Source organism: Poecilia reticulata, chromosome 22 (genome assembly GCF_904066995.2).
Source record: "Poecilia reticulata chromosome 22, P_reticulata-male-v2, whole genome shotgun sequence".
Lineage (NCBI taxonomy): Eukaryota > Metazoa > Chordata > Actinopteri > Cyprinodontiformes > Poeciliidae > Poecilia > Poecilia reticulata.
In genome coordinates, this window is record NC_088851.1 from 18,893,507 (window position 1) to 18,921,287 (window position 27,781).

Sequence of the window (27,781 nt, forward strand, 5' to 3'; positions counted from 1 at the left end):
TTTTGGATAGCAGTGGTTTTCACCCTTTGGATTCCTTCATGGATACTATTTAAGCTCCATTCAGTTCCTGTTGTTGAATCATAAACCTTACCTTCACTGAGATGATTAAGCTCTTAAGTTCTTTAGATGTTTTGGGCTCTTCTGAGATTTCCTGGATGAGCTGTCAGTGCAATCTTGGAGTAATTCTGTTCGACAGGCGAACCCTGGGAATGTTCACCAATGTTCAGTGGACTCTGTAACCTTGTGTGAGTTAGAGAAAATCCACAACAAAGTCAAGCTGGTCTAAAAGATATCCTAAACACAGGGAGAAGTCAGTCGTCATTTTTATGCTGCAAGAAGCACAAGCCGTGACATAAAATATATATGTCTAACTGTAAATGTTAATGAAAAGGGCCAGTTCTGCTTCCAAGAAAAAGCAAATATTCTAGATTTGCAGCAAGACATATAAAGTACGTCAAGTTTAACAACATAAACATCTGTTCTTTATATGATGTGAATGAACAATAATGTCATGGTTTTTACAGAAAAATACAAACTAAAGCAATAATTGTAAATGATAGCAAATGTCTAAAATAATCATAGACGCAAAAATTCTTATCTGAGACGGTTTGGTCCAGATTAAAATGCACACATTTAAACAGCAAACAAAGATAAAACATTGCTGTTATGGCGTCTGTTGCTGCACTTTAGGCAAGAGGGTGATTCCCACTACAAAGCATGTTTATATATTCTTTAGTGACACTCCGCTGACAGCAAGGGTGGAGTGGGTATTTGTCAAACATTTGGGCAATCCACATTAGAGGCCCCGACTTTGAAGAGAGAATATAAGAATTGAAATGTTTCCAATGTCTATGAAAACAATACCACTGTAAATCCCTGCAGGAAGACTGGCCCAGTGAATCTTCTCTACAGCAACTTATATGTAACCCAGACAGTCATCAGCTGAAGCACAATTAATGACATCCACAAAGTTTTTTTTTTGCCCCCCTCCCCCCAATACCTCAAGCATGCTGTCTGCATTGAATGTGCGCCATCTCCGTCTTTGGATGTCGAGTCCTTGGTTATGGAGCCTTAGATTATAAAAAAATAAATAAATAAAATCAATAACAACAGCAGGAAATCTGTGAAATATCAGGAGATCAAAAGACAAAAAAAAAAATTGAATCAGTAAAGGTATCTCACTGATAAAGATCTTGTGCTGTGCTTCATTGCCAGACTATTGTCATCACTATAAAATGCACTTCTTCAAGTTCCAGCTGTTTTCCCTTCAAGTTATCAACAACAACACCGGGAACGAGAGAAAGAGAGAAAAAAAAAAGTACATTTACATCCAGAACCCCTGCTGGATGAGACTCCCCTGTGTCTGACTGGCCCTGATTAGAACCGGGCTTTAGACCGGCCCAATCACCGCAGATGATAAATAACTTCAGCCAATCGAGTTGGCAGTTAATCAGCGGCATCCAATCAGGTAATAAGAAACTGAGTTTTGAAATGGAAAGCAGACAGAGCCCACGGTTGTTTGGGAGGAAGCTGGAGGAGAGGTCCTGTTAGCAGCACAGGGAAACCCCACTGTCTGCAGACAATTACATTTAATCAGAGGAGCTGACGGACATCCAACAAAAAGTTGTGTGTCTGATTCAGAAGAAGAGAATTAGGTGCAACCCAAGATTTTTTTTTTTTTTTTACAAACACAAACCTCAGTCAGTGTTGAAGTTGTTTACAGAATCGTAAACAAGTGTAGTGATGTGATGTGCTCTCAGGAAATCCCCACTCATAGTTGGCACTCATAGTAACGCCTTAAAATAAATCGGTTTATTTCAGCAATGTCTTACTAAAAATGTTTGAAAAATGCATCCTTTTATTTGACAATATCAAATAAAAATAATTAACAGCTTGATGATAGAAAAAAAATATAGTCTAAATCAAAATAGAAGGAGTCTTGTTCATGGCCATTCCAGTCCTCAGACCTAAATCTTTCAGAAAACCTGTAATGATCTGAAAAAAGCATGGCAGGGGACCCAGCAATTTGGACGTTATAGAAACTTTGCACAAACATGACTGGTCACACATCATTGTCCTTGTCCTCCTCAGATCCTGTAGAAAACTACAAGTTCAGTCCTGAAGATCTACTATCCTGCAACTTTTAGATGTACATCTGTTACTACACACCTGAATCGAACGAATGGCTCATTACCAGGCCTCTGCAGATCTAAAAGATGCTGATGAGCCATTCGATTCAGGTGTGTTGGAGAAGAGAGACATCTACAAGTTGCAGGAGAGTAGATTTTAAGGCCTGGACCTGGACTCCGTTAGAGAAAAAGAAAAGACCAACTGCAGTAGTGTTGGTAATAAAAGATGGATTCATTCATTTGTTGCCGGTTCTTTCCCTGCAGCTGCACCATGCATCCATATATGTTAATTTACAGCTCCAGCATGCAGGATACTGTAGTTCAGGATAATGACTTTCTGAGGGGTAATTTGAGAAATACCATTATGTAAATCAACAGGTGCATGCCAAAGCTGAATAAGTATACCCCTGCCTCCAAGTGCTTCAAGATGCCTTTCTGGTGGCTGCTGTTAATGTTCAGACCACACCGTATGGAAACCTCCCCTGTGCATGTGGGTGTGCTGCAAGCAGGAGGGTCATGAGGGATGAATGTTCACAGCAAAGTGTTATTTTTCTCCCTCCAGAATGATTTCAGACACTTACTCAGGAATAAAACATTTAGTTAGGCAACAGTGGGATGCCATCACATCCTGTGCTGATAAGGCTGTCAGTTATGCCACTTCTTCCCTGCGTTCAAAAGGGAGCCAGTTGTTTTCCACTTGGCCGTGTGCAAAGGTTGACCTCAGTAAGCCTGGTGTCAACACGGCTTTTAAATCAGAGTTTAAGGAATGTGTGAAAAGGAAGGATTTTATATGGATTAGTCTGAGTTAATATTAAACACAGATCTTTAGGCGGACAGGCTCTTGTCATTTAATGTTGACCTACTGTGGTGTCACATGCAGAGTCAGCGCCCCCTTGTGGTTAAAATATACACAAGTTGATGTTATTGTGGTTCCTTCAGTTTTACAGAAAAGTGAGAAAAGAAAATGGACAAATGGATAGATAAGAAATGATGGATGAACAGTTGAAGAGAGCAATAAATGAGTAATTACAGAAACCAATTTTTTGTTGGTACAAAAATTGAAATGTGTGATGGACAAATAGATGGATGTATACATGGCTGGCAGGTTAGTTGGTTGATGGATAAAAGGCAACAGACAAACTGATGGATAATGAACAGAGGAATAGATGGACAAATTAAAAAAAATGAAATGGCAGATGAATCAGAACAAAAAGAATAAAAGTGTCGAAACAAACTTTTCAATACTACATTTTCTTTTTCCATGCCATAATTTTTCTGGCTGAATAGGAACCCTCACTATATACACCCAATCTGCTTGTAATACATGCTCAAAAGATAAATTTATCCCAATATTTTTATTCCAATACATGAGGGACTTGCAGTCCAGACAATCTTTGAACATTCATCCGCAGAGGCTTGTCTTTAAAAAAGGAAAAACAGAAGTAGTACATCCCCAATTCACAATATATACATCAGTAAAAGTCACGCTCAGGCCATCTCACCCAGAAGTCCATTCAAGCATTATATCGACTAGAAAAGTAAAACCATGAAAAAAAAAATATTAAAAACAAAGCAAACCTTGTTCACTGTTGTTTCGAAGCTTCATATGACACGAGTAATGCTTAAACCTCTCTTTTCCGTACAGAGAAATACGTTTTCAGCCATTGGTGTTCACACTGAAATGTTGCCCTGATGAAATATTCACATTTCAGTTCTCACCTCTGTTCTAAACATTGCACAACCCAAAAAAAAACAACAAATCTGTAGTTATCGTTTCAAAAGGCCAGCTAAAAAAAAAAAATGTTAAAAATTACTTGACGTGTCTTTACCATCTGAAAAGCTCAACCTCTCAAAAGCTAAACTGAATTCAGAGCCAACAGAGAGTAAAACTTAATTAGTCTGTATGTGGGAATTACACACAACATTAAAAATATTGAAATAATTTTTAAAAATCCTCTCATGGACTCGATGCAGTACAAACACCCCTACAGGCATATTATTACAAAATGACTAATGATAATGTAAACTCTTTAACAGCAACAAATGCAACAACTACGCACAGAAACATCAAACCAACAACGTCCATTGGCTCAGAGTACTGCCAACTCTCAAAGTATTAAAATAAATAGTTTCACAATAACTTAAAAAAAAAAAAGCAGCATATACTCCCAAAAAGTACAAAGCTGTCCAACAAATTACCCAGAATGCAAAAATACATGGCTACAGGTGTTAGAGTGAGGGTGGAAACTCACTGAGCAGTTGATGCATAGGTGTCAGAGGACATCCTGAGGTAAACGCATGAAAGACGGTGACTTACAAAGAAACAATAAAATAAAACTTACATAGGGATTGAACAAAAACTTCCTTCATTCATTCATATTCTGTTACTGTCACATATGTTTCCTTCACCAGAGCAACTGTCTGGTTACAATCAGAGGCAAAGGGACTGGATAAGGCAGGTTATTAAACATGGGTCAACAAGCTACTTTCCCAAAACTCAAAAAGGTAAAAACAGAAAATAGAAACTACTTGGCTTCCTTTAAAACCCCTTCTTCACATCCAGCAGGCAAATGAAAACAAACAAACAAAAAAATACAACTCTAGCACACATGCAGTGACAACTAAATCCCTTCTCTTTAAACGACACATCAAAAGAAAATGTCTATACACACACACACACATTACTCTGTACAGGTTCTGAATTAAAAGAATGAGCTTATATATTTACATAAAACACATATCAGTCCCTGATCGATTAAGGCCAAAGTGCTGCAGATGAATGACCCACAGCATGTAGAGGCTGATGTTGCACTTAAAGTGTTCCTCTGTTTGCAAAATGCAAAAGAAGCAGTTATTATACAATAAAACTCAAGGCCTTTGTTCCTGTAACATGTCTTTCAAAGCGCATAAAGCTAAAGCAAACTCTGGGAAGCAGAAATAAAACTATTCCCAATATCACCGTTTTTTCCCCCCCCAGTTTCTATTTCTAAATTCAATTGTATGTACATACAGTAGTAACAAGGTTCATATGACTGAAGCCGCAGTCCTTTTTTTTTTCTCAGTTTAACAGGACTTCCTGAATATCTCACTCCTCCTGATGGAGACGCACTGGGACTGCCGAGATGTTGGGGCTGTTGGATGGTGATGAATGCAGGAAACCGGGGCAGTGGAGCAGTGCTGGTCCTCATGTGAATGAGAGGAGCCACAGTGATGGAGGAGTCAGAGCATGCCGAAGCCTTCGCTGCCCTCGCTGATGGCCAGCTTCAGCATCTTGTGCAGCTCCTCGTAGGAGTCGTAGGTCGGGAGGCACAGCTGGTTAAAACTGGACACAACGACAGATTTAGGTGAAGTTTACAGCAGTCTCACACAGAGCAGTGATTAAAAGCAGATCATATTCAGTGGTCTTACAAGATTATTCATGATGCTTGGACTTTTACGCATTTTGTAAAATTACAACCCAAACACTTTAACAAGATTTGTTGGTAAAGTGCAATGCTTGTTGCTAAAGTGTTAAAAGAGTAGCGATGTCATGACCACTTGATTGCAGCAGGAGTTGTCAAAGAAACAAAGGGCCAATTTCTAGGCGTTAGATTACAAAGTCAAATTCCTGTCATGTTTATGTCAAATTTGATATATACAGCATTTATATAACAATTGAATGCGACAGACACTTGATTGTGCTATAAAATGGCACTATGGGTTGGAAAACATATAATACTGCTCCTTTACATGTTTGACAGGTTAATTATTTGCTAAATGATAAATGTTCTCACTAATCCAACATGATGCTAATAATTACTGGTGGTAGATTACCTATTATTTTGTATTTAGTCAGGTCAGCCTCCTGCTGTAATTACAGGAGAAAAGACAGCTGCTAATGTTGGTCTGTTTTCTTTTTGTTTGTGTTTTTTGTTTTTTACCACAAAATAACATTTAGCTTATTAATTTGTATGAAGTCAATTAGAAGAATATTTCTGTCATTTTCAGACATTAAAAGATTTTTAAAAATAAATAAATAAAAATCTAGAAACCTCCCCCCAAGTGCTTTTTATTTAATTTTTTAGTGAATGGAGAGCTCCTCAGAAACATTCATTCTTTGGAGTTAATTATGATGCAAGAGTAGCCATGACCTTAATAATAAACACAGTTATAGTTTCTTATTAACTTTTCCACCTTGTCACTTTTTCACTTTATAAAACTTTCTGCTGCATTAAACAAGTGTCTTCAGAGGTATTAGAGAACCCAAGTGCATGGGACGTAAATAACATTTATTGCAGGTGTTTTCTGCAATAGGTACACTGCATTCAGTAATGAGATAATGACACACCTTTAGCATATTGTGCAGCCAATGAAAAAGTCTTTAGAATCCAGAAAAAAAAAGGAGATTCTTTCTGTACTATGCAAGAGGAACTGGGCACAAGCATGCAACTTTGAAATGAAACTGACATTTAAATCAGTAACTTTGCAGCAACAAGGTCATTCTCTTGGATCCATTACCTGAAAGCTTAGCTTTTAGCAGATGGATCACTGCAAATACTGTATATCTACTGTACTGCTGATATTTATGAAACGTACACTGCCGCACTGTGCATCTTTCCTTACCAGGTGTGTGCAGTGGGCAATGTGCTGTGTGTGGGGGCTGCAATGATCTGGAATGAGGGGCAGAGCGTGTTGAATCCTCCGGGGGGAAGCTGGGAGGAGCCGGTGGTGAACTGCAGCAGACGAGCCAGCTCTTCCTGGGTGAAACTGGACACCACCGCCCAGAACCACTTCATGACCTGTTGGGGAAAAATAGAGGAAACAGGAAGAAATAAATGACTGTCTCAGACAGCACTCTGCTGGCGGAACATAATTCAGAGAGATAACTTCGTTAACATACTTTCTCTCTGAAGTGCCATGATCCTCCGACAATCACAGCATGGGCTTTGAAGTCCTGCACGTTTATATTACCCGTTCCACACATTAACAACTGATGAGAGCACAGGTAAACAGACATGATTATCTGATGATCGTTTTAAAGATTACTTGAAGAACAACAAGTCAGGCTGAATCTTAAATCATGTCCCAAAACAAAACACACCTACCTCCAACTCATTCTCGTCAAATATGGCCAACAGATTCTCTGGAACTAGTTCGTTTAAACCTGCAATGAATTAGGAAGTTATACTCTAGATGTAAGCGCAACTGGAAAGATCGAATGAAAGCAGCTTGCGCAAACAGTGAGAGTGTGGCTGCAGACATCACCTAACCTTTCAGGAAATGTTCCACCTCGTCCCGCACCTGGCTGGCTAGTCTGTACTGAGCGAGCAGGTTGAGGTAATGAATCTTGTTGTCATTGGTGACGGCGATCTGGGCTCCTCCTGAAATCAGCTCCACCACCTGCAATCAGAATCCAATAAAGAACATCAGCTTGTGTTGGATGTAGCAGCCCGATCACGTTACTGTTCACAGCACCGGTTCATACATGAATCATGTCCTGGTGAAATAACCCAAAGGACCTTTGAAAGGCATGGATTATAGTAAACACCTGAAGGTGCACTGCTCAGCATTTTATTTGTTTTTTGCTTCTAACACATCAACTTTAATGACAAAATGTTCACAAGCTGTTTAATATATCTGTTATGCCTAATTAGCATATATGCCTCCCTGCACCACCCAATAACATTACTTTATGTCATGTAATGCAGTGACATGACATACTGAAGTAGTTTCACTCACCTCTGCATGCTGACTGCTTAAACTTTTAAGGTGACTGGCCTACTTTCTAATTAATTTAGTTGTCAATTATGTGACCCTTTGAGGACACTAAGAGCATTAACTTATAAAATGATCAGTTGATATTTAAATATGCAAAATAAATAAAACAAGGCAGCAAAGTCCCATTTAAAGTAGTGTGGCCTGCCCTGAATGAGCAGAACAGTGTCTTCTACAGCTTTCATCTTCACACACAAACGATGTGAAACTTAAATGTTTCACATGAAACAACTCAATTCCTTCTGTTTAGACCTATGCAACACATTTTTCCAATACGGCAGCATGCTCGTCTTCTGATTTATGACTTGGTGAAAAACTGATGTTTTCAGAAACTAATCCAGTTAAGTTTGATGTTTATAATTCAGCCACAGGACTTTAAAGCTCATTTTATTTGGCAGCTGCTTTTAAACCGTGGAGCAAAAGCAAAAGCATGTAAGAAATTCCACTGTGTGAAACCACCACTTTCCACTTCATAAGCAAAAGAACATTATTGCCAAACAAGCAATCTGGTTAATTTTATTTAGTTTATTGCCTCTATCTAGATGAAATTGCTTTAAAGATTAGAAGGGGGCTTCCTTTCCAAAGTGTTGCCTCACCTTTTCCAGCTGGCCTGACTTGTTGTACTTCTCCTCAGCAAACACCAGGTCCATTTCACTCACGTCATTGTTTAGGATAAAGCAGACCTTAGTTTTGTAGAACTCCTGGTCGTCTGTCTCGAAGTACTAAGCCGAAAAACAGATCAAGAACACAGAAAACTTGCATTTTCAAAACAAACAAACCATGTAATCTTCTCAAAAACAGATTTTAAAGGCTAGGGAGAGTTTTAGAAACCCGTAGCAGGTTAGATAAACACCACAACATGCTGACTGGATTTCTATAAATAATCCCAAGAACCAGATTACGTCTCCTGGCTTTGTGAAGCATGTTTAAATGATGAGACACCCCTAATGACAGACCAGTGTAAACAATGAAAACAACGATCTTCCCACCTTGTAGTTCATCCTAAGGCCAATGATCTGGGCCAGGAAGGAACGCGTAAAGCGAGCTCGGACCAGCTGCTTGTAGGCTCCGCCCAGAGCGGACTCATACAAACATTTTCCGACGACTCGACCAGCAAACTCGTACATCTTCAGGCGTAAGTGGGCCGGCCTGTCAGCGTTTGGGTGCACCTGGAGAATGAAGGATGGTCTCATTGTAGTTTCTATAGCGATATATTGCCCAACTTGGAATATAACGGTTTAGCATGGAAATATTTAGAAGGAATAACTCACGAGGCCCTGGTTATTTTCACTGAAACGGGTAAACAGCTGGTTGGACGTGTCAAAGAGGGTCTTACAAATCAACTCAAACCACTCCCTGCGAGGCCCACCCCAGTCGAGAGCTGAAGAAACAAACCATATGGTCATCAACTCCATGCGTCACTTTAACTTAGATAAATTAGATAGTTACAGGGTCTTGCAAAAGTATTCATACCTGTTAAATGTTTTTTTTTAATCACACTACACATTGTTAATGGTCTATTCTGTTGGGATTTTATGTCATAGACCAACACAAAGCAGTGTGTGAAGGAGCAGTAGAATGAAAAGTAGAGTGCAGCACAAATTAAACCCTCTGTTAACACCCCACTTTTCAGATGTCTACTTGATCATGCTTCACTTTCCTCCCACTTCCAGACATTGACTGTGTTGGTCTGTTACATAAAATATCAATATAATAAAGTGTGTTTTTAATTTGATTCAAGGGAGTATGAATACGTTCATAAGACACTGTACATAAAAATGCTTTTTTTTTTTTTTTTTTTACCTTCTTCATCCTGAAACACAACTTCAAAGTTTTTACTCCAGTCTGACACAGAGAAGTTCCTTGTAACCTTCAACGACTGCACAATACCACAAGAATCAAAATTACCTCAGCTGTCACAAGAGTGCTGGGATTATATTACTCCTGTATTTTATTTTATTTTTTGAAGACTGCTTTTATTATCAAAGAAAAGGAAAACGCACTCACCGACTCAAGAATAGCATGTCGAGTGATTTTTAGGCAGGTTTTGGTGCGAGGTTTCTTGGAGTGAATGTGCCTGAGTTCACGTTGAAAGAAGTTTACCTTATCTTGAAAGGTCTCAGAGCCGCCTGGAGACAAAAACATGACATTGTTGCCACACAATCGTCATTGGTCTTTTTTTTTTTTCCCAGGAGCAATAAAATCCTTGCCAGGCTGAGACAAACCAATGTTTTTGTGCAGGAAGCGAATGAAGGTGGCAGCCATGATGTTTCTGTCTTTACAGCTGAGCTCCACAGGAGGTTGTATGCCGTCGTCCACCACTAGAGTTAAATACTTATGAACTGGGTCTGAACCATAATAGGTAAACTGAAAAGAAAAAGGCTACTATTAGCTTTAACAGAAAGTAAAAATGGCCCTTAATTGGAGTCTCGTTTTACTTACCTTGGTTCCTGGACATACTCGAAAGGTGAAAAGGCGCCATGGAATAATTTTCAGGTAGAACTCCTTTACAGATAGTTGCTGTTTGACAAACGTCCAAAAATCACTGCAGTGAACTTAAACACATCCAATACAAAACAAGGAAAAAGCAGACATAATGTTTAAGGTCCACTACTCACCTTTGGCGATATGTAGCAGTAGACTTTTTTTGGTTTCTTCACCTTCTCTGGTTGTCCCTCCACAGGAGAGTCGTGCTCCTCGTCCTCCTCGCCCATAGAGGGCCTCCTCTGAGGAGCCAGCAGAGAGGAGGCCGGTAACTGCCACGATGAACTGCTGTAGTTGCCACTGCTGTAAAGATACGCCTCGAAGTAGATGCTAATGCCTGGAGTGGACACGTTTTTCTCCACGCAGGACTTCTCATTCTCTGAAAAGATATGAGTGTTAGGCTCTGAAGACACAGGCTAATAAAAACGACCTACTGGGCAAAAAGAGGAAGCTCACCACTGAGAACAATTATGTCAAACTCCCCGTTGCTGAGCGGCTGATCCTTATAAGAGATCCGGGCCTTGAAACAACCCGTCTTCCTAAGGGTGAGTCTCAGTAAAACCTGGCACTGCTGCTTGTTGAGTGAAACTGACTTACTGTAGAAATCATCTGAGCAGTCATCGTCCACAGTACCAAGCTGGAGAAAAAAGAAAAAAAAACAGGAAACAGTAGCATGAACACCGGCAAAGTTTAACTCACTGTGAAGAAAGTAGGCAAAAAAAAAAAAATAATTAACAGGGCTTGAAAATAAATTCAGATTTTCACTTTTACTTGACTTTTTGTCAGAAAAAGAACAAGACGTTTTCTCTTACAGAGTGAATATGGACACTGTAGTTTTCTTCATCTGTAAGTGACGTGGAGTTACTGGTGGGGTTTCCGTACTCGTCCCTGGGTTCAATTTGCAAAGTGTGCTGCTGGCCATTGGTTAGCACCAGGGTGGAGAAATGGTAGGCTATCTTGGTTTTAGATGGAACAACTGTACCTGTGAGAAGAAATTACAAGATAAAAAAAAATTATGAGATATCTTTAAAAAAAAAAAAAAAAAAAAAAAAAAACATAAATCAAGCCCAAGAAAATTAAACTATCTTCACACCTGGTTGGAAGATCTTGTAATAAGGACTGTAGGCCACATTGAGGCCACCCAGCTTTACAGCAACCTCGTAGCGTCCAGCTTTGCGCACCGTGAAGGCCACTTTCACAACGTTGGACTCCGGTTCCTGCAGAACCTCCTGGGTGACCGGGATGTCCAGAGCCAGTTCGATGTGGGTGATGTTCACCCTCAGACCCACAGGCCGATGCGCAGGGAAAGGTTGACCATTCTTGTAAAAAAGCTGAAACAGCATAAGCACCATGTGAGAACAACAACTTTATATTTATCAACAGATATTATGGCTTTTATAGTAGATACAGAGTCTTTCATGTTTATTGATATCCCATTAAATTGTTCACAGTTTGCAGTAGTTCAGCAACACATTCAATTCATTTTGGTGGACTTTATGAATCAGATCAATGCAAGGCTTTGCATAATTAGGAAGAGAGAGGAAAAGGAATGCACAACTTAAGAAATGTGTAACAAATAAAAATCTCAAAGGTTTCACATACATTGGTATTCAGCCCCATTTATTCTATTACCAGGAAATAAAAACAAGTGGAGCAAACTGCCCTGAGATGTTAACACCTCAGTAACACATTGTGGTGGCAGTTTTTGCATTGATAGGTGGAGCTAAACTCAGGTCAATCCAGTAAGAAAAGCTGCTAGAAGCTGTGATAGGCTTGTCACTGGGGTGGAGAATCACCTAGAAATGACCTGAACCACACAGCCAGCACTACAACAAAGAGATTTAAAGACTGATGTTCACTGATGCTTCCCATGCCACCTGCCAAAGCTTAAGCTTGACTACAAACAACAATGAGTAAAAACCATTTAAAATATAACAACAAACACTGATGTGACAGGATAAAATGCTGAAAACACTGTGTATTTTTAGTCTTAATGCCTTTTACAAAATCTGTTTTACCTGAACTCTAAAGGTCATCGTCTGCCCGACTTCCTGTGGTTCCTTCCAGTCCCACGACACCTTACAGGAACGAGGGTCCAGGTAGTTGCCGCGGACATAGTCATAGATGCTGCGGTCGCCTCTTCTTCCAGGATCCTCATTCTGTAGGAAGCTAACGATCCTAGCTGCGAGTTCACAGAGGAACTTGATGGTGAAGAAAAACGCTATGATGGAAACAGTAATTCCACCTGCCAAAAGAAAGGAGGAATTACTGGGCAGAATTATTTTATATTAAAGCTGCACAAACACATTTAGTAAATGTGTTTGTGCAGCTTTGCCTGTTATTTTGTTTGTTTTTTTTCTACCCATCAATCAACCCAACAGCGTATCCTGAACTCACCAATCACGTAAAACATGAGGTCCCTTATCAAAAAGCACAGTGCCACAGTACAGCCAAAAAGGAGAGCTCCCGCTGAGGAACACAAAAAAAAAATACAATAATGATTACATTTATACATAACTTTTTTTTCTAAAGCATCAAATTCAATTTTAATGTTTATACTTTTGCATTTTATCATGATCTTCCATATGACTTGTCTTAAGCTACGGCATGCTGAAAACCACACCTACAGAAAGGAATGTTGAGGAACAAGAGTAATAGCTAATCATCAAGAACAAGACAACATTTAGTTGTAATACATTATTATTTAAAACAACTTATTGTTATCACTGTGAACGTAAAAGTTACGGTTTACTGAGAGAAAATTCTGTGCTCTGCATACAAGTAAAGCAACACTTAAGTTGACGGAGGCTACACATGCGCGAGTGTCATCATGGAAAACTTTTGTTCTGCCTTACTGAGTCACACTCGACGAGTGAACTTTCTACAGACAGAAATACTCAAACGCAACCTGTCCCTTATTTACACCCTGACTGTAAAAGCTGAAGGGAAGCAACCACAGCTCAAAGAAACAGAAAAATAATCCGTCTCACCAGTTGACCACTTCTCATTCAGGCGCCTCTCAGCAAGGCTGCGCACCAGCCGGATCTCGTAGTCCTGGTCTCGACTCCCTCTAGAGGTCTGCAGAATCTTGATGCCTGTGGACAGCTTTATGTAGTCGTCGTAATAGTAACCCCAGGCAGCTAAAGAGAGCTGCAGCTGACTGTCGAATCGAGACAGGTCATCCAGATTCATACAACCCAAGGTTTTCAGTCTGGTGTGAGAAGAAAAAACAAAAATGAAAGTATTTTGGGTAGATAAATAACTAAAGATAGCATTCTACTGCAAAACCACTCCACCTGCTGCTGTTCCTGTACGCTACCGTCTATTAAGCCACACAGCTGCTGTTATTGCACATCCTTTGGATAAAACCAGTTTCTGTGAAATTGTGCAAGATGGCAATCCCCAGTGTTTTCAGATAAACAAGGTGCGAGGCAAAGAAGCAGCTTGTCCAGTGTATGCATTCTAAATATATTTTTTAGACAAGGAGAGAGAAAAAAATGCTCTGCAAACTGATTAACTGTTTATGGCTAAACAGTAATTTCCTGTTGCAAGTTTTAATAGTCGGTCTAAACTCCTGCGTAAGCAGCTGCTGCGTGTGTACTTATGAGTTCCAAGTTTGTGGTCAAGATGACATTTGAAATAAAAACCAAAAAAGGTAGTGTTTGTACTTCCTTCCCCATGATATGCAATTTTAGAATTATACCATTGTTCCCTTTTTTAATTGTGTTGGACAGTGCAGACTTACTTGCCATAGTATTTTGAAGCTCATTTAGCTACATTATCCACAGTCAACACCAATCTGAGTAGGGAGTTAGGGCCACAATATCACTCAGGTTAGGTTTGTCAGAGCTTAACATTTTGCTTTGCAATTGTATTCTATCAAACTAATTTGACTGTGAGAACAGAACATTTTATTGAAATATGTGATTAATAAAGACTTAAATTTAACTCTGAGTAAATCAAGATGAGAAGTTAGAGCCTTCTTTACTGTTAAATGGTTAAGTTAAATTTATTCATAACATTTCAGCAACAAGGCTTTTCAAAGTGATTCACAATAAAAAAAATGATAACACACACACACACACACAAACATAAAACTTTACAATGGCCAAAAATAAATTGATAAAAAGTTGTAAAGCAGACTAGAATTAATCGGTGTCCCAGTTATTATTTATCAAAAGCAACTCTAAACAACTTTGGTTTTCACCTTGATTTAAAGGAGCTCAGTGTTCCAGCAGTTTTGCAGTTTTCTGGAAGTCTGTTCCAGATTTGTGGTGCATAATACATAGAAGTCTGAATGGGTCAGTGTCAGCAGACTGGAAACACTACCTTTATGTGAATATCTAAATATAATCCTTTCTAGCATCTAGAAAACTTTAACCTAACAACCAAAACAAGGTAAGTCATAAAGATATGCAGCGCCTAAAATAAAAAAGTTGATGACATTAAAGTACTAATCCCCAAGTAGTGTGTTCATGAATTCATGTCACACAGCTTTTTATGCTTACATGTGGTGGTAGTGCTCTAGGTTCTGCGAGCTAAGCCACTCCTGGAAGGCAAAGTCTCGAAGCAGCTTGATGTGAGCTTCTGCAATTTCCCTCCAGTGCTGCTGCTCTTTCACCACCTCCTCCAGACGACTCAGCGCACTCAGACTCAGTTCTTCCAGCGTCTGCACATCTGTGCGACACATAAAAACCACATAGAAATGTCCAAAAGTACAAGAATATTCAAGTCTCTGCTGATGTCTGTTCTTTAAAATATACATCCCCCAAAAACAAACAGAGGGGGTTTCCTTGAAAATTACACAGACTTGGGAATCCCAATGTAAAAAAAAATCACACACAATGCACCAAGCATTCAGACTGCTGTGCTTGTATGAGAAACAGGATACTTTAAGCAGTTTTAATCATCCTTTCGGATGTATGAGGTTTTAATTGTAAGGATCTGCTATATTAACACCATAAATAGAGCAAAAAACGCTTGTGTTATTATTTTCGCTGCTTTGCTGAGTGTAATCAAACCCTCGGATACAATGCTGGTAGTTCAATGACTGATGAGTTTTTGGACCAGCTAAACAGACCATTCTGAAGAGCCCAAGCGACCACTTAAATGTTAACTTACTATACCTTTTAGGCAGCTACTTGCAGCTGTTACTGTAATTTCTCTCTGCATGAAGTGTTGAAAAAATATGTTAAAAAAGCCATCCTTGCAGAGATGCAAAGTTTAAAGTTCTGCCACATGTCATACTTGGTGTTCTTTGGTGTTTAAATATCCACGCTTACATGCTGCTCACATCTCCTCCAATGAGATGATGCATTGATGTCAAATCTGATTTTTTTTTTCAAAAGCAGTGTCACTAAATATGTTGTCAATTGTAATTAAATTTTCGGCTGACTGTACTAATACTAAATATTATCACTGTAATCATTTTCAGAATATTCTCTGTTGGTGAAAATGTAGTCTACAGTAAGGAATGTCAGTTTTTGGTGTAATAAAATGAAAATCATGAAATAAACATTTTTTGAATGGCTGATGTCAATATCGTTTGTGATTTTTACTGGTTTCCATGTAAATTCAGGGACTTAAATTACACCACATTTGTTACTGTTAAAACAATGAAGTTGTAATTATTGTTAACCTACAAACAGGACCTTGGCAACATCATCTCTTTTGACTGAGAACTCTTAGTAACTACTTAACATTAATATTTTTAGCTATAAAGCACAGGTAATGTGCTAATGCAACATTTACCTTGAAAATACCAAAATCTATTTTGAGCACCCAAATACTGATATGCAATTGATGCTTATCACATTTTGAGAACTATGGACATGCACAAAAATCATGTCAGAAAGATTTTCCCAGAAATTTCTGAAAACAAACACTGTATATTGCAACTCATACTAGTATATACTACTAGTCTAAAAACAACATACCTTCGAATAAGTGACTGTATTGAGAAAGGCTATGTACTTGGAGCCATTCCTCAATCTGACCTTCTTTTCTTTTCTTCCACCGTACTTCCCAGAACAAGATCCACGACACAGAGCAGAAAAGCAGAGTCAGGAAGAAGCGGCGGTCCATCAGACCATCTTTCAGCCTTTCCTCCGTGCTCTCACAACTGCCACACACCGCCGGGCAAGCCCAAACTCCTGCCATGGAATGAGAAAAGTGAAGGCAAAATTATCAAATGTACGCAAGACTGAACAAGTACTGCTTAGCTTTGAGCTTGTTAATCAGTATAACATGAAGTTTGTCAATGAATGGAAACACTAGGTAAATGAATTATCTTGTAAATATAATGAATAGTGAGGGAAAACCACAGGAAAACGAGCTCAATCTGATTGTGTTTACAATCCTATTCGAAACAACACTGAAACTGAAGAGATGTCTGAGCTAGCTTAATATATTAAAGGTATCCTGGCAGACAGCTAAGAAAAAAATATATATTTTAACGTGTAGGCTGACAAATAAAAATCAATAAGGGCGAGAAACAATGAAGTAAACTGCAACATAATCAATTCTCGCTCAGAGGCTGATTGCTACGACGGCAGCATTCAGAAAGAAAACACAGCGCTAACAGCTAGCAGGTTAGCCAGGCGTCCTTTTAGAAAGCTCTGAGCCAATAACAGGTAGTTATCAAGTCGCACAATCAAATATATTTACAGAAAACTACATACAACTTCAGAGATGAAACAAGGTATTACATTTGCCAATAAAATATGCAAGTAATACATGTTTAATAAACACTGCATTTACCTTCGCCTGTCAGTCGTTAGCATAGCAACCGGAACGTTCGGACAGAGTCGTCGCTTACTTATGACGTCTTACTATCGACACACGAGGAGAGGAAAGGTAGCTGATTCCAGAGACTAAAAGCCTGAAACGCAGAAATATGGTAAATAAGGACTTCTTCCGACTTCATCTTAACCTGTTAACATTCGAGTTGAAATACTTTTAATTCGGTTGTTACACTTTTACACCGTTTGTTGGTACAGTGTTTTATGGAGACATGCTTTTGAGATATACAGTACTAGCTTTAGCACAGTTAGCCTAGCATCTAAAAAAGCCAGCATTGCAAACCTACCTTATAAACATAAGATTAATCTAAATTCATAAATCAGGGTATCATTGAGAATGTAATTTAAAATCGCATACGATTGTTTATTGCACAGGGAGCGATATGTTTCAGGCGCTTTCTGTTAATTTGATGAATAACTTTGTAGCTATGGAAAACCTGAAAGTTTCTCAGAAAAACTGAATATAGCACAAGCAAGTAAAAAAAAAAGTTAATGACGAATTCTAATGTCATGACCTACGCAGTTATCACACTTCACAGGAAAAGTAAGCCACAATAATCTTTAGTAAAGGAGCTGGATGCTAACTCAGTGCACTGTTCAAGCATATTATTAGAAAGTCGAGTGGAAGGAAAAAGTAATGGGGTGGTTGCAGCCTTGAGAGGGTTGTGAAGAAATGCCCATTCTAGTGTGTAGGGGGGATTCATAAAGCATAAAGTGGAGTTAGTTTTACAAGAACCAATACAAAAACTCTGGTAATGTTTATTATTATTATTGTTATTATTATTATTTAAATCAAAGGGATGTTATAAATTAGTCATTTCTAAATTTAAGATTGAGCCATCAAGTGTGGAGCCTTGAAATCCCCTTCAAAAATCAAAATAAAAATAATAATAATAACAATATATGTACTGTAAATGTTACAACTGATAAAAAGAAAAACAATGTTAAATAGTTGGCAAAACAATACTTTGCTGTTAATTTAATTGATTTACTGATATGTTTCAATACACAACTGTCACTAGAGTGTTTTGCTCTTAGTTATTTGGGAACTGATGCTCTAAACATTTGATACCAATTATTTTATTTCATCTGATATCTATGTGTGTGTTTCTTTCAGGGGAAGCAGAAGACAAAAAAATGTGCTGCAATGAAAAGGATGATTAATCTCAGAGATCCTAGGATGTAAGTCCTAAAATCTGCAGTTTAATTTGGTTGCATATCTTCCTGATAAATTTCCTGTTTCAGTTCTTTGACCACTGGATTCAACATAAAAAACTAGCTCATTTGAACTTTGCCGTTGCTTTATAGAAAAGAAAAGGACCGTGCTAAACAGAAAGACAAGAAGAAGAAAGATCCTTCAGAACTTAAGGAGCGGGAAGTGTACGTTAGCCACTCAACTCACTAAACTGTATCTTAACCTGTGGTCTGTGCTGTTTCTGACCCTTTTTTTTTTCATTCTCCTTGCAGCACCAAGTATCCGTCATGCATGTTCTTCCAGTACAACACCCAACTTGGCCCACCATACCATGTTCTTGTTGATACCAATTTCATCAACTTTTCCATTAAAGCCAAGCTGGACGTTGTTCAGTCTATGATGGACTGCCTGTATGCCAAATGTAAGAAGTATTGGAACTCTAAATGTAGACTTAATGCATGCTCTGTTAGAGAATGTTATTTAATGGTTATGACAGATAAAATTAAATCATTTCCCCCCTGCTATGTGATTTGCTTCAGGTATACCCTATATCACAGACTGTGTGATGGCTGAGATCGAGAAGCTGGGGATGAAATACAGAGTGGCTCTCAGGTATCACCTCCAGCAATCATTTAATTCTGCAGACATACAACATGTATGTAGTTCTTCTTTTCCATCTGAACAATGTTTTCTGTTTGACAGGATAGCCAAGGATCCACGTTTTGAGCGTCTGCCATGCGCACATAAGGGCACATATGCTGACGACTGTTTGGTGCAAAGGGTGACCCAGGTAAAATAAATGCATCGCAGTAAAACGTCCAGAGGAATATAGCTAAATTGGTAAAATGTCTAACTTTAGCCTTTTTAGCTGCTAAAGTGAATGCAAGTGAACTAAATTAAAAAACTTATGAAAAACAAAACATTGATCAGTAAAATAAACTTCATGATAAGCCCTTTTATTAGGAAGCATGACATGAAAACATTTTGATTTGTGGGCTGTGCATATCCTTTTTTTTGGCACAGGAACCAATTGTGGTTATGCTCTGATTATAGAGGAATAATAAATCAATTTAAGAACAATCGCAATATTGTAAAACATAAATTGGAACATTTCAAATGACAGGTTCTTTTGTGTATGAAAAAATTATTTAAGGGTAAAATTACAGGTTGAACAGATGTGAGCAGTTTTGCCTTGTAGGTATTATTCTGAAAGTTGGTGTAGAAAAGTGTGAAATGTGATTTGACCTTAATCTCCTGAAGAGCCACAGAAACGAATGAGGCTGTTGACACAGTTGGAGAATGGAGAAAAAACAACATGGTCAAATTATTGGCAAACAACCGCTTTTATAATTAAGTAACAGAAGTGCTAATTGTCCCATCAGTTGCTTCTGCTAAATGTCATATTCTGTTGCAATTTACAGAATAAAAAGACAATCTATTTGGAATAATATTATTTTAGGTGATACCATGCTAAATCAGTTAAATGCATCATATTGTGGTGATGTTTATGAATATAGAGATTGATTAGATGCAACTTTCTATGCAGCACAAGTGTTACATCCTGGCCACTGTGGACAGAGATCTGAAGAGAAGAGTCAGAAAGATACCTGGAGTGCCCATTATGTACATCTCAAATCACAGGTAACAAATATCAAATTGTCTCAGAATCTGGACACTTTGCATGTTTTAGATGTTTTTATTAATACGTTTTTATTCTGTTTGCAGGTATAATATTGAACGGATGCCTGATGACTATGGAGCCCCAAGGTTTTGATATTTCTGCCCTAAAGTTAGTCGTGTAAATAAATTAAGGATTCCTACCAACTGCTGTCGTAAAAGTGCAGAGGTGTTTAGATTTGACTTACTGCTGGAGTGGGCTTGGTAATATTTCTGCTTTTCATATTGTATTATTTCTTGTGACCTTCAAACATTTTGTTGCCATTTAATTTCTGAATAAATAAATCACTAACTGAACTGTTTTTTTCTTTTTGTTTTTTTGTTTTGTTGTTTGTTTGTTTTTTTGAGAATAAATATGACCAAAAAAGTGTCCAAAAATAATAATAACATTCTTGCACAACCCTATGTACATACAGGTTCATTTCAGTAAATTAGAATGTAATGAAAAAGTTTATTTCTTTGTACAACTGTTCCTACCACACTTTTTCCTTCCACTTCAATACAACGGTGTGAGCAAGCCAGATTAGACAGCAATGATGTTTTGGACAGCAGACTTCCTCATGATTATATAGTGCAAAACATGGCCAGAGCCAAACCTCTCTGTGTGAAAATACCTTTCGTTGGTCTCATGTAACATTCTAATACCAATAACAAACTGAATTTTGTGGTTTCTAGCTGTAATCCATTATCATCAGATTTAGCTGAAATAACAGTATTGAATCTGTAGAATATATAAGTTTTACGTCTTGAGTTAAGGTTTGAAATATATCAACTTTTACAGGTTTTATTTAATTCAGATTCACCTGCAAATATAATTCGCGGATTTCTTACGAAGAGCACCTGAATGCAGCACTTGTCACCGCTGAGATCATTTTCTGAGACTGGCGCATGCGCAGTAGTTGGAGTTCGGGGAGTGTCTGAGCGGCTCGTTGGACTCAGAAACCACTGTAGAAGAGCATCTGCAGGAACAATGAGCCGGCTGGATTGGGAGGAAAGGATTTTATAATTTGAGCCTAGACTGAAAGGATGAAGGAAGTCGCAGAAATGGGACCTCGAAGGGACATCGATTTTTAGCAAATCTGAGGCGTGAATGACCTCCAGCGGTACAGGGAATTAGGATTTTCTAATACTTTGTTGCCTGCAAAGTCCACCACCTGACAGACTCGTTAGCGGTGTTGCATTGGAGAGAATATGGATACTTATAGAAAGATGAACAGATTCATTATGGGGATCATTCTCATGATTAAGTCGCCTTTACTGTCTTATTAAGCATGGATAGCTGTTTACTAGAAGGCCTCCAGACTGCTTGATAGGTGTAAAACATTTGCTGCAAAAATAAAAAATATATATATTTTGTTTTTCAATTTTTAAATGTCTGCTTCAACTTGAGGAACCAAAGAGAGATTTGCCATCCCCTTTAATAACAGCTTCACTGACTGTTTTTGTGAGACACTGATGCCATAATCTCCTGGAGGTCATGAGATGACCATCTGCTGCTGGAACCTGCTTTAGACCTGCAAGCTGATTAACCAGTGACAGAACCGAAGGCAGGACTTTTCTGCATCTGGACTGTGTGGCTGCCTGCTGAAGGAGGGATGCTGAGGGCCACCGTGGGCTCCGCAGAGGAGAGGGATGAGGAGGACGAAGGGGAGGAAGAGTTAAGGGATGGAGGGGTGCCTTTCTACGTCAACAGAGGAGGCCTCCCGATGGATGAGGAGACATGGGAGAGGATGTGGCGCCATGTGGCCAGAATCCACCCAGGTGGTGAAGTTCTGGCCAAGGAGATAAGGGGTGCCACTGACCTGCCTAAGGTAAACAAAAAAACAAACTTACAAGACATTTCATCAATTGTAATTGTTCAAGTAAATAAAGTATAGACATTGTCATACTATTTCACAGTTCACTAAAGTGGGAGTGAGAGAAATCAAGATATTGTTTTTGTTTTGTATGAAATTGAGAGGAGTGCAAAGTCTAAACAAAATTGCATTCTTGAAAAGAGTGTGACATGCCCATACCTAAACTTTTCCATTTTGGTAAATAGTTTCTATAAGTTGCAACCAGGAGATAGTATTGATAAAACTTTAATGGCTGGTGATTCATCAAAAAGCACCTTTGTTGGTGTTGCTGAATGTCAGTTCTACATTTGACATCACAACACGCTGACTGTTGCAATGAATGGGAAAATGTGTGGGATTGTCTGGTTCTCTGTTAAATTTGCTCCATGATTACTTTGCAGACTAAGACTACGTTGTGTCAATTGGCAATTATTAATGTGAGAAAGTGAAGACCACATGTGGTGTTCCTCCTGGCTCAGTTCTAATGCCACTTTTACTTCAACATTTACCTGCTTCCCCCAACTCAGATTTTGAAATGTTGTAGGATCTTTTACAACATAATGATGCTGACACCACACAGGTTGGCATCAGCGCCGCTGCATGACCACAGTTAACTGCCATCGCTGAGTTATTATGCTCATACTGTCAGCGGGTGAATACAGCAACATTTGTTCAAACTCAAGGCAGAAAAGACAAGGTTAGAAATAAAGCTATAAGCTTTTGACTGAATAAGGCTAAAATCCTCAAAGGATGCATAAAACATTGGTGACCTACATTTTAACATCCAAGTGAAGTCTGTTATTACGCCACCCTCCTATCATCTTCAAAACATTTCCAGAATACAGAGTTTTCTATCCAAACACGGAGATAATACAATCAGCTTTTAATTTCATTGGTTGAAATTATTGTCACCCTGTCTTTAAGACGTCTCTGTGTGTCACTGCTGGCAGGGTCTTGACCAATACAAGAAAAATGGAATAAAATTCTTTAAATCAGTGTATTGCCCCCCCCTGGTTCTAAACAGTTTCTCTTGTTATCTGTCTATAAGGCATTGAATGGTGTTGGGCCTAAATGCATTCCAAAGCTGCTTGTCAGGTGTGAACCATTTAGAATCCTCTTGTGATCAGAGTGTTGTCTGTCTTACTGAAGAGGCAATATCCTTCCCATTGAGGTCAAATATTATTTAAGAAGTCGTTTTTATTATGTCTCTGCTATTTATTTCTTTTACATTTCATTTCTTTCTGTTTCTTTCTTCTTATGCAATGCTGAAATTGAGTAGTTTTTTTGTTCAAGTTTCTTCTAAAGCTCTTTGAATTTGCTTTCATATTCATGATTCTACCCAGTTAAACTGACTTCAGTTGCTGTGAATATTGTGATTGTTGTTGTCATGCAGTTGTTTGACCCTCCCCCCCCTACAGATTCCAGTACCAAGTGTGCCTTCATACCAACCTACGACTACCATCCCACAGCGCCTGGAAGCCATACAGAAGTACATCAGGGAACTACAGTATCCTCCCATGCATTTACAGTGCTTAATTGCATTCATTTAATGCTAAATGAGTTAGCTGGGGATTTGTTTTGTAAAATTAAATGAAGGATTTTGTGCAATATAGTCTATCCAGTGTAAACTCTACACTCTGTACCAAAACCATGATTTCCACTTAGTGCAGAGAGTCATTCATTATTAATCAGCAGCCTATGAATATAACAAAGCACTAAAGAGCTGCGCCCTCGTCTCTGTTCACGCTGCTCTTCATGCCCGTGTAACAGTTCAACCTTAACTGTATCTTACAGGTACAATCACACAGGAACACAGTTTTTTGAGATTAAGAAAAGCCGTCCTCTCACTGCGTGAGTTACTCTTCCTCTGGAATAAAAGACACAAACAGATTTCCGTCCTCGGAGGGTAACTGGGATGGTGCTGCGTCTGCCAGGGATGCATTCGGATTAGCTGCGTCTCTTGTTTACCCCCGGGCTTTGCAAGTAGCTGCTAATGTCAGTCAGCAGATGCCTGAAACAAGCTTCCTGACCTCGCTTTATTAGATTTAGATCCCATTTCCTTGACTCATGGAAATAATGTTGACCTGGTGAAGACAAAAACAGTTTTTGCACATGTTACATGTAGATTTAGTGTTTATGTTTTGTGCAAACATAAATATAACATAAACAACTCTCTTTTTTTTTCACAGGTTGATGGACATCGCTAAAGAGATGACAAGAGAGGCTCTGCCGATTAAATGTTTAGAGGCGGTGATCCTGGCCATGTATCTTTAAAGCTGTAGAGCGTGTTGCATTATTCAGATTGTGTTAAATGTATTTGCTGTTGTGATTTTGACCCAGGAATAGCTTTGGAAAATGACGAAAAAAACATATTATTAAATCATTTCTTATGATGCGCTGGCACAAAAACCGAAAAATAATTGGTCCCTTGGATCAATTTGATTTCCTACTTTTAAAGTTTTACTTTAACAATGACATAAAAAATTAAGGCGTTGCACTTTTAGCTTCTGCCATATTGAGATAGAATCAAGAGTTTCATCTGGCAGCAGAAGATGCTTTTTTTTTTCTTCTGTTCCCCCTTAAAAAACACTCACCCTCCTGGTAAATCTGGTCTAGAACCGCCACTGCCTCCATATTTAAGGAATTCCAGACGTCGAGTTCCTTGACATGTAATGATGTAGCCATCTCACCAACAACATGGCCGGTGTGGAGCGATTCCCGCTCAGCTTTAAATCTCACTTCTCAGGGAACCACTTCTACCACATTGTGCTCGGGGTTCACAGCGGGGGGCGGTTCGGCGCCCTGGGCATGAGCCGAAGGGACGACCTCATGTTCAAGCCTCTGGAGTTTCGAACACTCATGGACTTGGTTCAGGAATTTGAAGGAGCCTACAGGGGTTACTGGCACACCCTGCGCAAGATTAAAATTGGCCAGTACGTGTCACATGACCCTCATAGTGTGGAGCAGATAGAGTGGAAACACTCCATACTGGACGTGGACAAGCTGAGCAAGGAGGAATTGCGGAAGGAGCTGGAGAGACACACTCGAGACATGAGGCTGAAGGTACAGTTGGGCTTCAAATTTCTTGATTGTGTATTTTGATATATTACTGATGGTGATTACTTTTTATAGTGTTATGCTATATCCTGAAGCTAGCTTTTTTAGAAATCCATAAAGTTATTTGAGAGAAGAGATGTCCAGAGATATTTTGGTGGGGGGCAGGGGTGCTCAAGTATAAAAAAAAGGCACCTTGTGTGATGCATGAAATTGCCGGCTTAGTAGTGTGAGATTTATTACAGGCCACACAAAACATTGTGGAAAAAAAAACATTTCAGAAGGGCACTTTTTGTCCCAGAGGAAAAAGGGAAGGAGCTCTAGCACCACCTAGTGTCTATCTGCAGTTCCGTGTGTGAGAAGTTACATTTTCTTGTTTAGCATAACAAATTCTGATCCAACTGGAGTAAAGTCAACAGTCTTCTCTGTGATTGCGTTGACCGTAACATCACCATGACATGTCTTCATAAATATAAAACAAAAAACGTTATATTAGTCTTATGTAAGGTTATAATCATTCCAAAAATTAGTTTTGGATTTGTATTAAAAATTAAATCTCCTTTTGGACTCAGTTGCTGAAGGTGATTAACGTACTCATCATAATAATTAAGATGCGCCAGAATTTCCTTCGATCTTTTGCTCCAGTGTGACTCTGAGCTGATTTGCTGGTTGAGAGTATATTTCTCCAAGATGTTTCTCTGTCATCACCTCTCATGCCAAGATTATGAGTGTATCCATGATACAGCACATTGTGGATAATAAAACTAACGGCTCCATCCATCAGTAAGAGGCCTTCCTACTGAGTGCTCTGCACAATCATTTTAAAAGAAGAACTGTTGATGTTCGAATGTAATTTTTAATAAGTGATATAATTATTTTTTTTTGCAGATTGGAAAGCCAGCGCCTCCATCTCCTACTAAGGACAGGAGAAACAGCATGGGTTCTCCTCTCAAAGGACCAGGGAGCCCCATCCGGAGGATCAGCCGAGTTGAGAGACGGTAGGATTGATCACATGCGCTTAATGATCCATTCTCATAAAAACAATGCAGCCACTTAATGTACAGTAGACAGAGAGGACCTGCATAGACCTGGTGAAATTGCAAGTTTTATTGATTTTTGAAAAAAAGAAGGCAATATATTATTTTAAAGCCATTCTCTTGTTTTAATGTGACTTTAAAACCTGTAGAACTTAGTAGAAAAAGAAATCAGTCTTTCTTCAACTTTTTTTTAAACTGTTCCCTGAAAAGACATAAGATGTTTGTTTTTTTAAACAGAGTTAACTTTTGGAATAAGTCTCATTTTTACATTATAAAAACCTGGCATTTTAAGATGGGTTTGCAGACTTTCCACTGTATTAATAATAGGATTGCTCATAGAATCAGGCTAAAGAAACAGCATAAGAATTAATCATCGCGATTCTGTTTTTGTTCCAGCCCCTCTGGAGAGAAGAAGGGTTTGGAGCAAAAACCAAGCGATATTAATGGATACCAGATTAGAGTCTGAAGAAGGATTCTGTTGTTACTACACATCTGCATGATGGACCTACCGGGTTACTTCCTTTGAGTAGACATTGGCCTGTTTTCTGAATGCATTCTGGAACAGGTCACCAGCAACTGTTCTTCCTGAAACAAGCACCTCATTCAGCTCTCCTTACGTTGTTACAGGCCTTTTTTTTCTGTAACCGTTCCAGTAATTGGTGCTGGCAAAGCTCCCAGTTTATGAAGAAAGGGAGTAAATGTGCAGATTGCTTTTTTACATGAATAAATAACTGCAGTTTTGCTACTTTAACCCAAAATGATGTTTGAATAAGTACTGCTAAGTGTACACGCATTAATTTACATATCACATCTCTATGCTGTTAGGCTTTTCTACAATCTGTATCACTGTACTGTAAGTTTAAGACAGATTGCGTAGTGTAACATCACTTAGATTCAACTAGACAAAAGCTACATGTGTAGTAACTTGTTTATACCTGCTGCCCTTGTGCCTTGTTTAAAAATGGGATAGGAAAAAATGGTTTTAGTGACCCCAAAACCTGTTTTGTCTCCAGAGAAATAAAGATTTTCTTCACCTATATACATGTAATGTATATCTCCAAGTGTAAAAAGGCGCTTTAATGAACAATCCAAAACCTTTGAGGATATAAAATCTGTCAGTCTGTCTATTAAATTGATTCTCCTTATAGCTAACTAACAAACACAGCATTCAATATATAGATGTCAACTATTTGAAATCTTCGTCACAGTACAGTTCTGGTCAGAAGTTTACAGACGCTCATCATTGCTTTATTTTCCGGCGTGAGCCCAGCCTTTGGGCATATTCCACAAATTTATATGGTTCAGATTTCTCTCACTGCAGAATCTTGACGCCCCCCGCTTGGTCTTTTCCAAAAACAGTTTTGGTACATTTTTGGGATCATTGCAAAAACCCAGCATGTAAACTTCTGACTCAAACTGCACACATGGTATACCAGCTTTTATTTGTGTCTAAATTTTAATTGTAGCATCTTTCTCTTGCCTTAAATGGTGTCGACTAGGTGTAAAGAAATTTTTACAGCACTTTTATCTGGGCTTTTGTATTTTTTACTGGAAATGACATCGTTTTATGGTGCCCACAGTGTTTGTAATCAGTAAACACTGCACATTCTCCTGAATGTCGCCACCATCAACAGTTTGATCTGCTCGCTGAGTGTTCTCCGTTTTCTCTTCAGTGCTCTGTAATGCAGTTGTTTTGTGTCAAAAACACAGTTTACAGAATCACAATAAAGAGTCACATCAGTTTGTTTCTGTTTCTGTTAGATTTCTTTTACTTCTTGTGGGAATAGACTGTGTTTCCAAATCCCTTAGCTAATGA

The 27,781-nt window shown here is 38.7% G+C and overlaps 3 protein-coding genes across 3 annotated transcripts; 2 read left to right on the forward strand and 1 right to left on the reverse strand.

Annotated features, from left to right (window-relative positions):
* Positions 1-3,465: 3,465 nt before the first annotated feature.
* arel1 (apoptosis resistant E3 ubiquitin protein ligase 1) lies at positions 3,466-17,233 on the reverse strand. The gene is made up of 22 exons (XM_008399340.3): positions 17,127-17,233; positions 16,304-16,519; positions 14,876-15,044; positions 13,358-13,578; positions 12,765-12,836; positions 12,386-12,612; positions 11,461-11,698; positions 11,180-11,349; positions 10,824-11,004; positions 10,502-10,746; positions 10,326-10,403; positions 10,109-10,250; positions 9,891-10,012; positions 9,687-9,762; positions 9,155-9,264; positions 8,873-9,052; positions 8,480-8,605; positions 7,379-7,508; positions 7,214-7,272; positions 7,009-7,098; positions 6,732-6,907; positions 3,466-5,451 (listed from the first exon to the last, which is right to left on the reverse strand). The coding sequence occupies exons 2-22, from the start codon at positions 16,449-16,451 to the stop codon at positions 5,349-5,351; spliced, it is 3,063 nt and encodes a 1,020-aa protein (XP_008397562.1). The 5' UTR covers positions 16,452-16,519; positions 17,127-17,233; the 3' UTR covers positions 3,466-5,348.
* Positions 17,144-20,336, forward strand: fcf1 (FCF1 rRNA-processing protein). Its single transcript, XM_008399341.3, has 8 exons — positions 17,144-17,265; positions 18,285-18,349; positions 18,476-18,547; positions 18,635-18,783; positions 18,902-18,974; positions 19,065-19,152; positions 19,909-20,003; positions 20,088-20,336. The coding sequence occupies exons 1-8, from the start codon at positions 17,263-17,265 to the stop codon at positions 20,134-20,136; spliced, it is 594 nt and encodes a 197-aa protein (XP_008397563.1). The 5' UTR covers positions 17,144-17,262; the 3' UTR covers positions 20,137-20,336.
* A 629-nt stretch (positions 20,337-20,965) lies between these two features.
* Positions 20,966-27,710, forward strand: vash1 (vasohibin 1). The gene is made up of 7 exons (XM_008399339.3): positions 20,966-21,850; positions 23,293-23,381; positions 23,669-23,725; positions 24,064-24,138; positions 24,556-24,937; positions 25,817-25,926; positions 26,362-27,710. Exons 1-7 carry the CDS (start codon positions 21,635-21,637, stop codon positions 26,429-26,431), a joined length of 999 nt encoding a protein of 332 aa, XP_008397561.1. The 5' UTR covers positions 20,966-21,634; the 3' UTR covers positions 26,432-27,710.
* Positions 27,711-27,781: the final 71 nt, after the last annotated feature.

Bases quoted from the DNA above. Each gene is read 5' to 3' on its own strand.
- arel1 (XM_008399340.3), bottom strand. From the start codon at position 16,451: ATGGACCGCCGCTTCTTCCTGACTCTGCTTTTCTGCTCTGTGTCGTGG. The intron at 12,837-13,357 runs GTGAGACGGATT...TGTGTTCCTCAG, and splicing joins GAATGAGAAGTGGTCAACTG to CGGGAGCTCTCCTTTTTGGC. The intron at 11,350-11,460 runs GTGTGAAGATAG...TTCTTCTCACAG, and splicing joins TTACAAGATCTTCCAACCAG to GTACAGTTGTTCCATCTAAA.
- fcf1 (XM_008399341.3), top strand. The intron at 18,975-19,064 runs GTATCACCTCCA...TCTGTTTGACAG, and splicing joins AAATACAGAGTGGCTCTCAG to GATAGCCAAGGATCCACGTT. The intron at 20,004-20,087 runs GTAACAAATATC...TTCTGTTTGCAG, and splicing joins ATGTACATCTCAAATCACAG to GTATAATATTGAACGGATGC.
- vash1 (XM_008399339.3), top strand. From the start codon at position 21,635: ATGCTGAGGGCCACCGTGGGCTCCGCAGAGGAGAGGGATGAGGAGGAC. The intron at 21,851-23,292 runs GTAAACAAAAAA...CCCCCCCTACAG, and splicing joins GTGCCACTGACCTGCCTAAG to ATTCCAGTACCAAGTGTGCC. The intron at 23,382-23,668 runs GTATCCTCCCAT...TGTATCTTACAG, and splicing joins AAGTACATCAGGGAACTACA to GTACAATCACACAGGAACAC.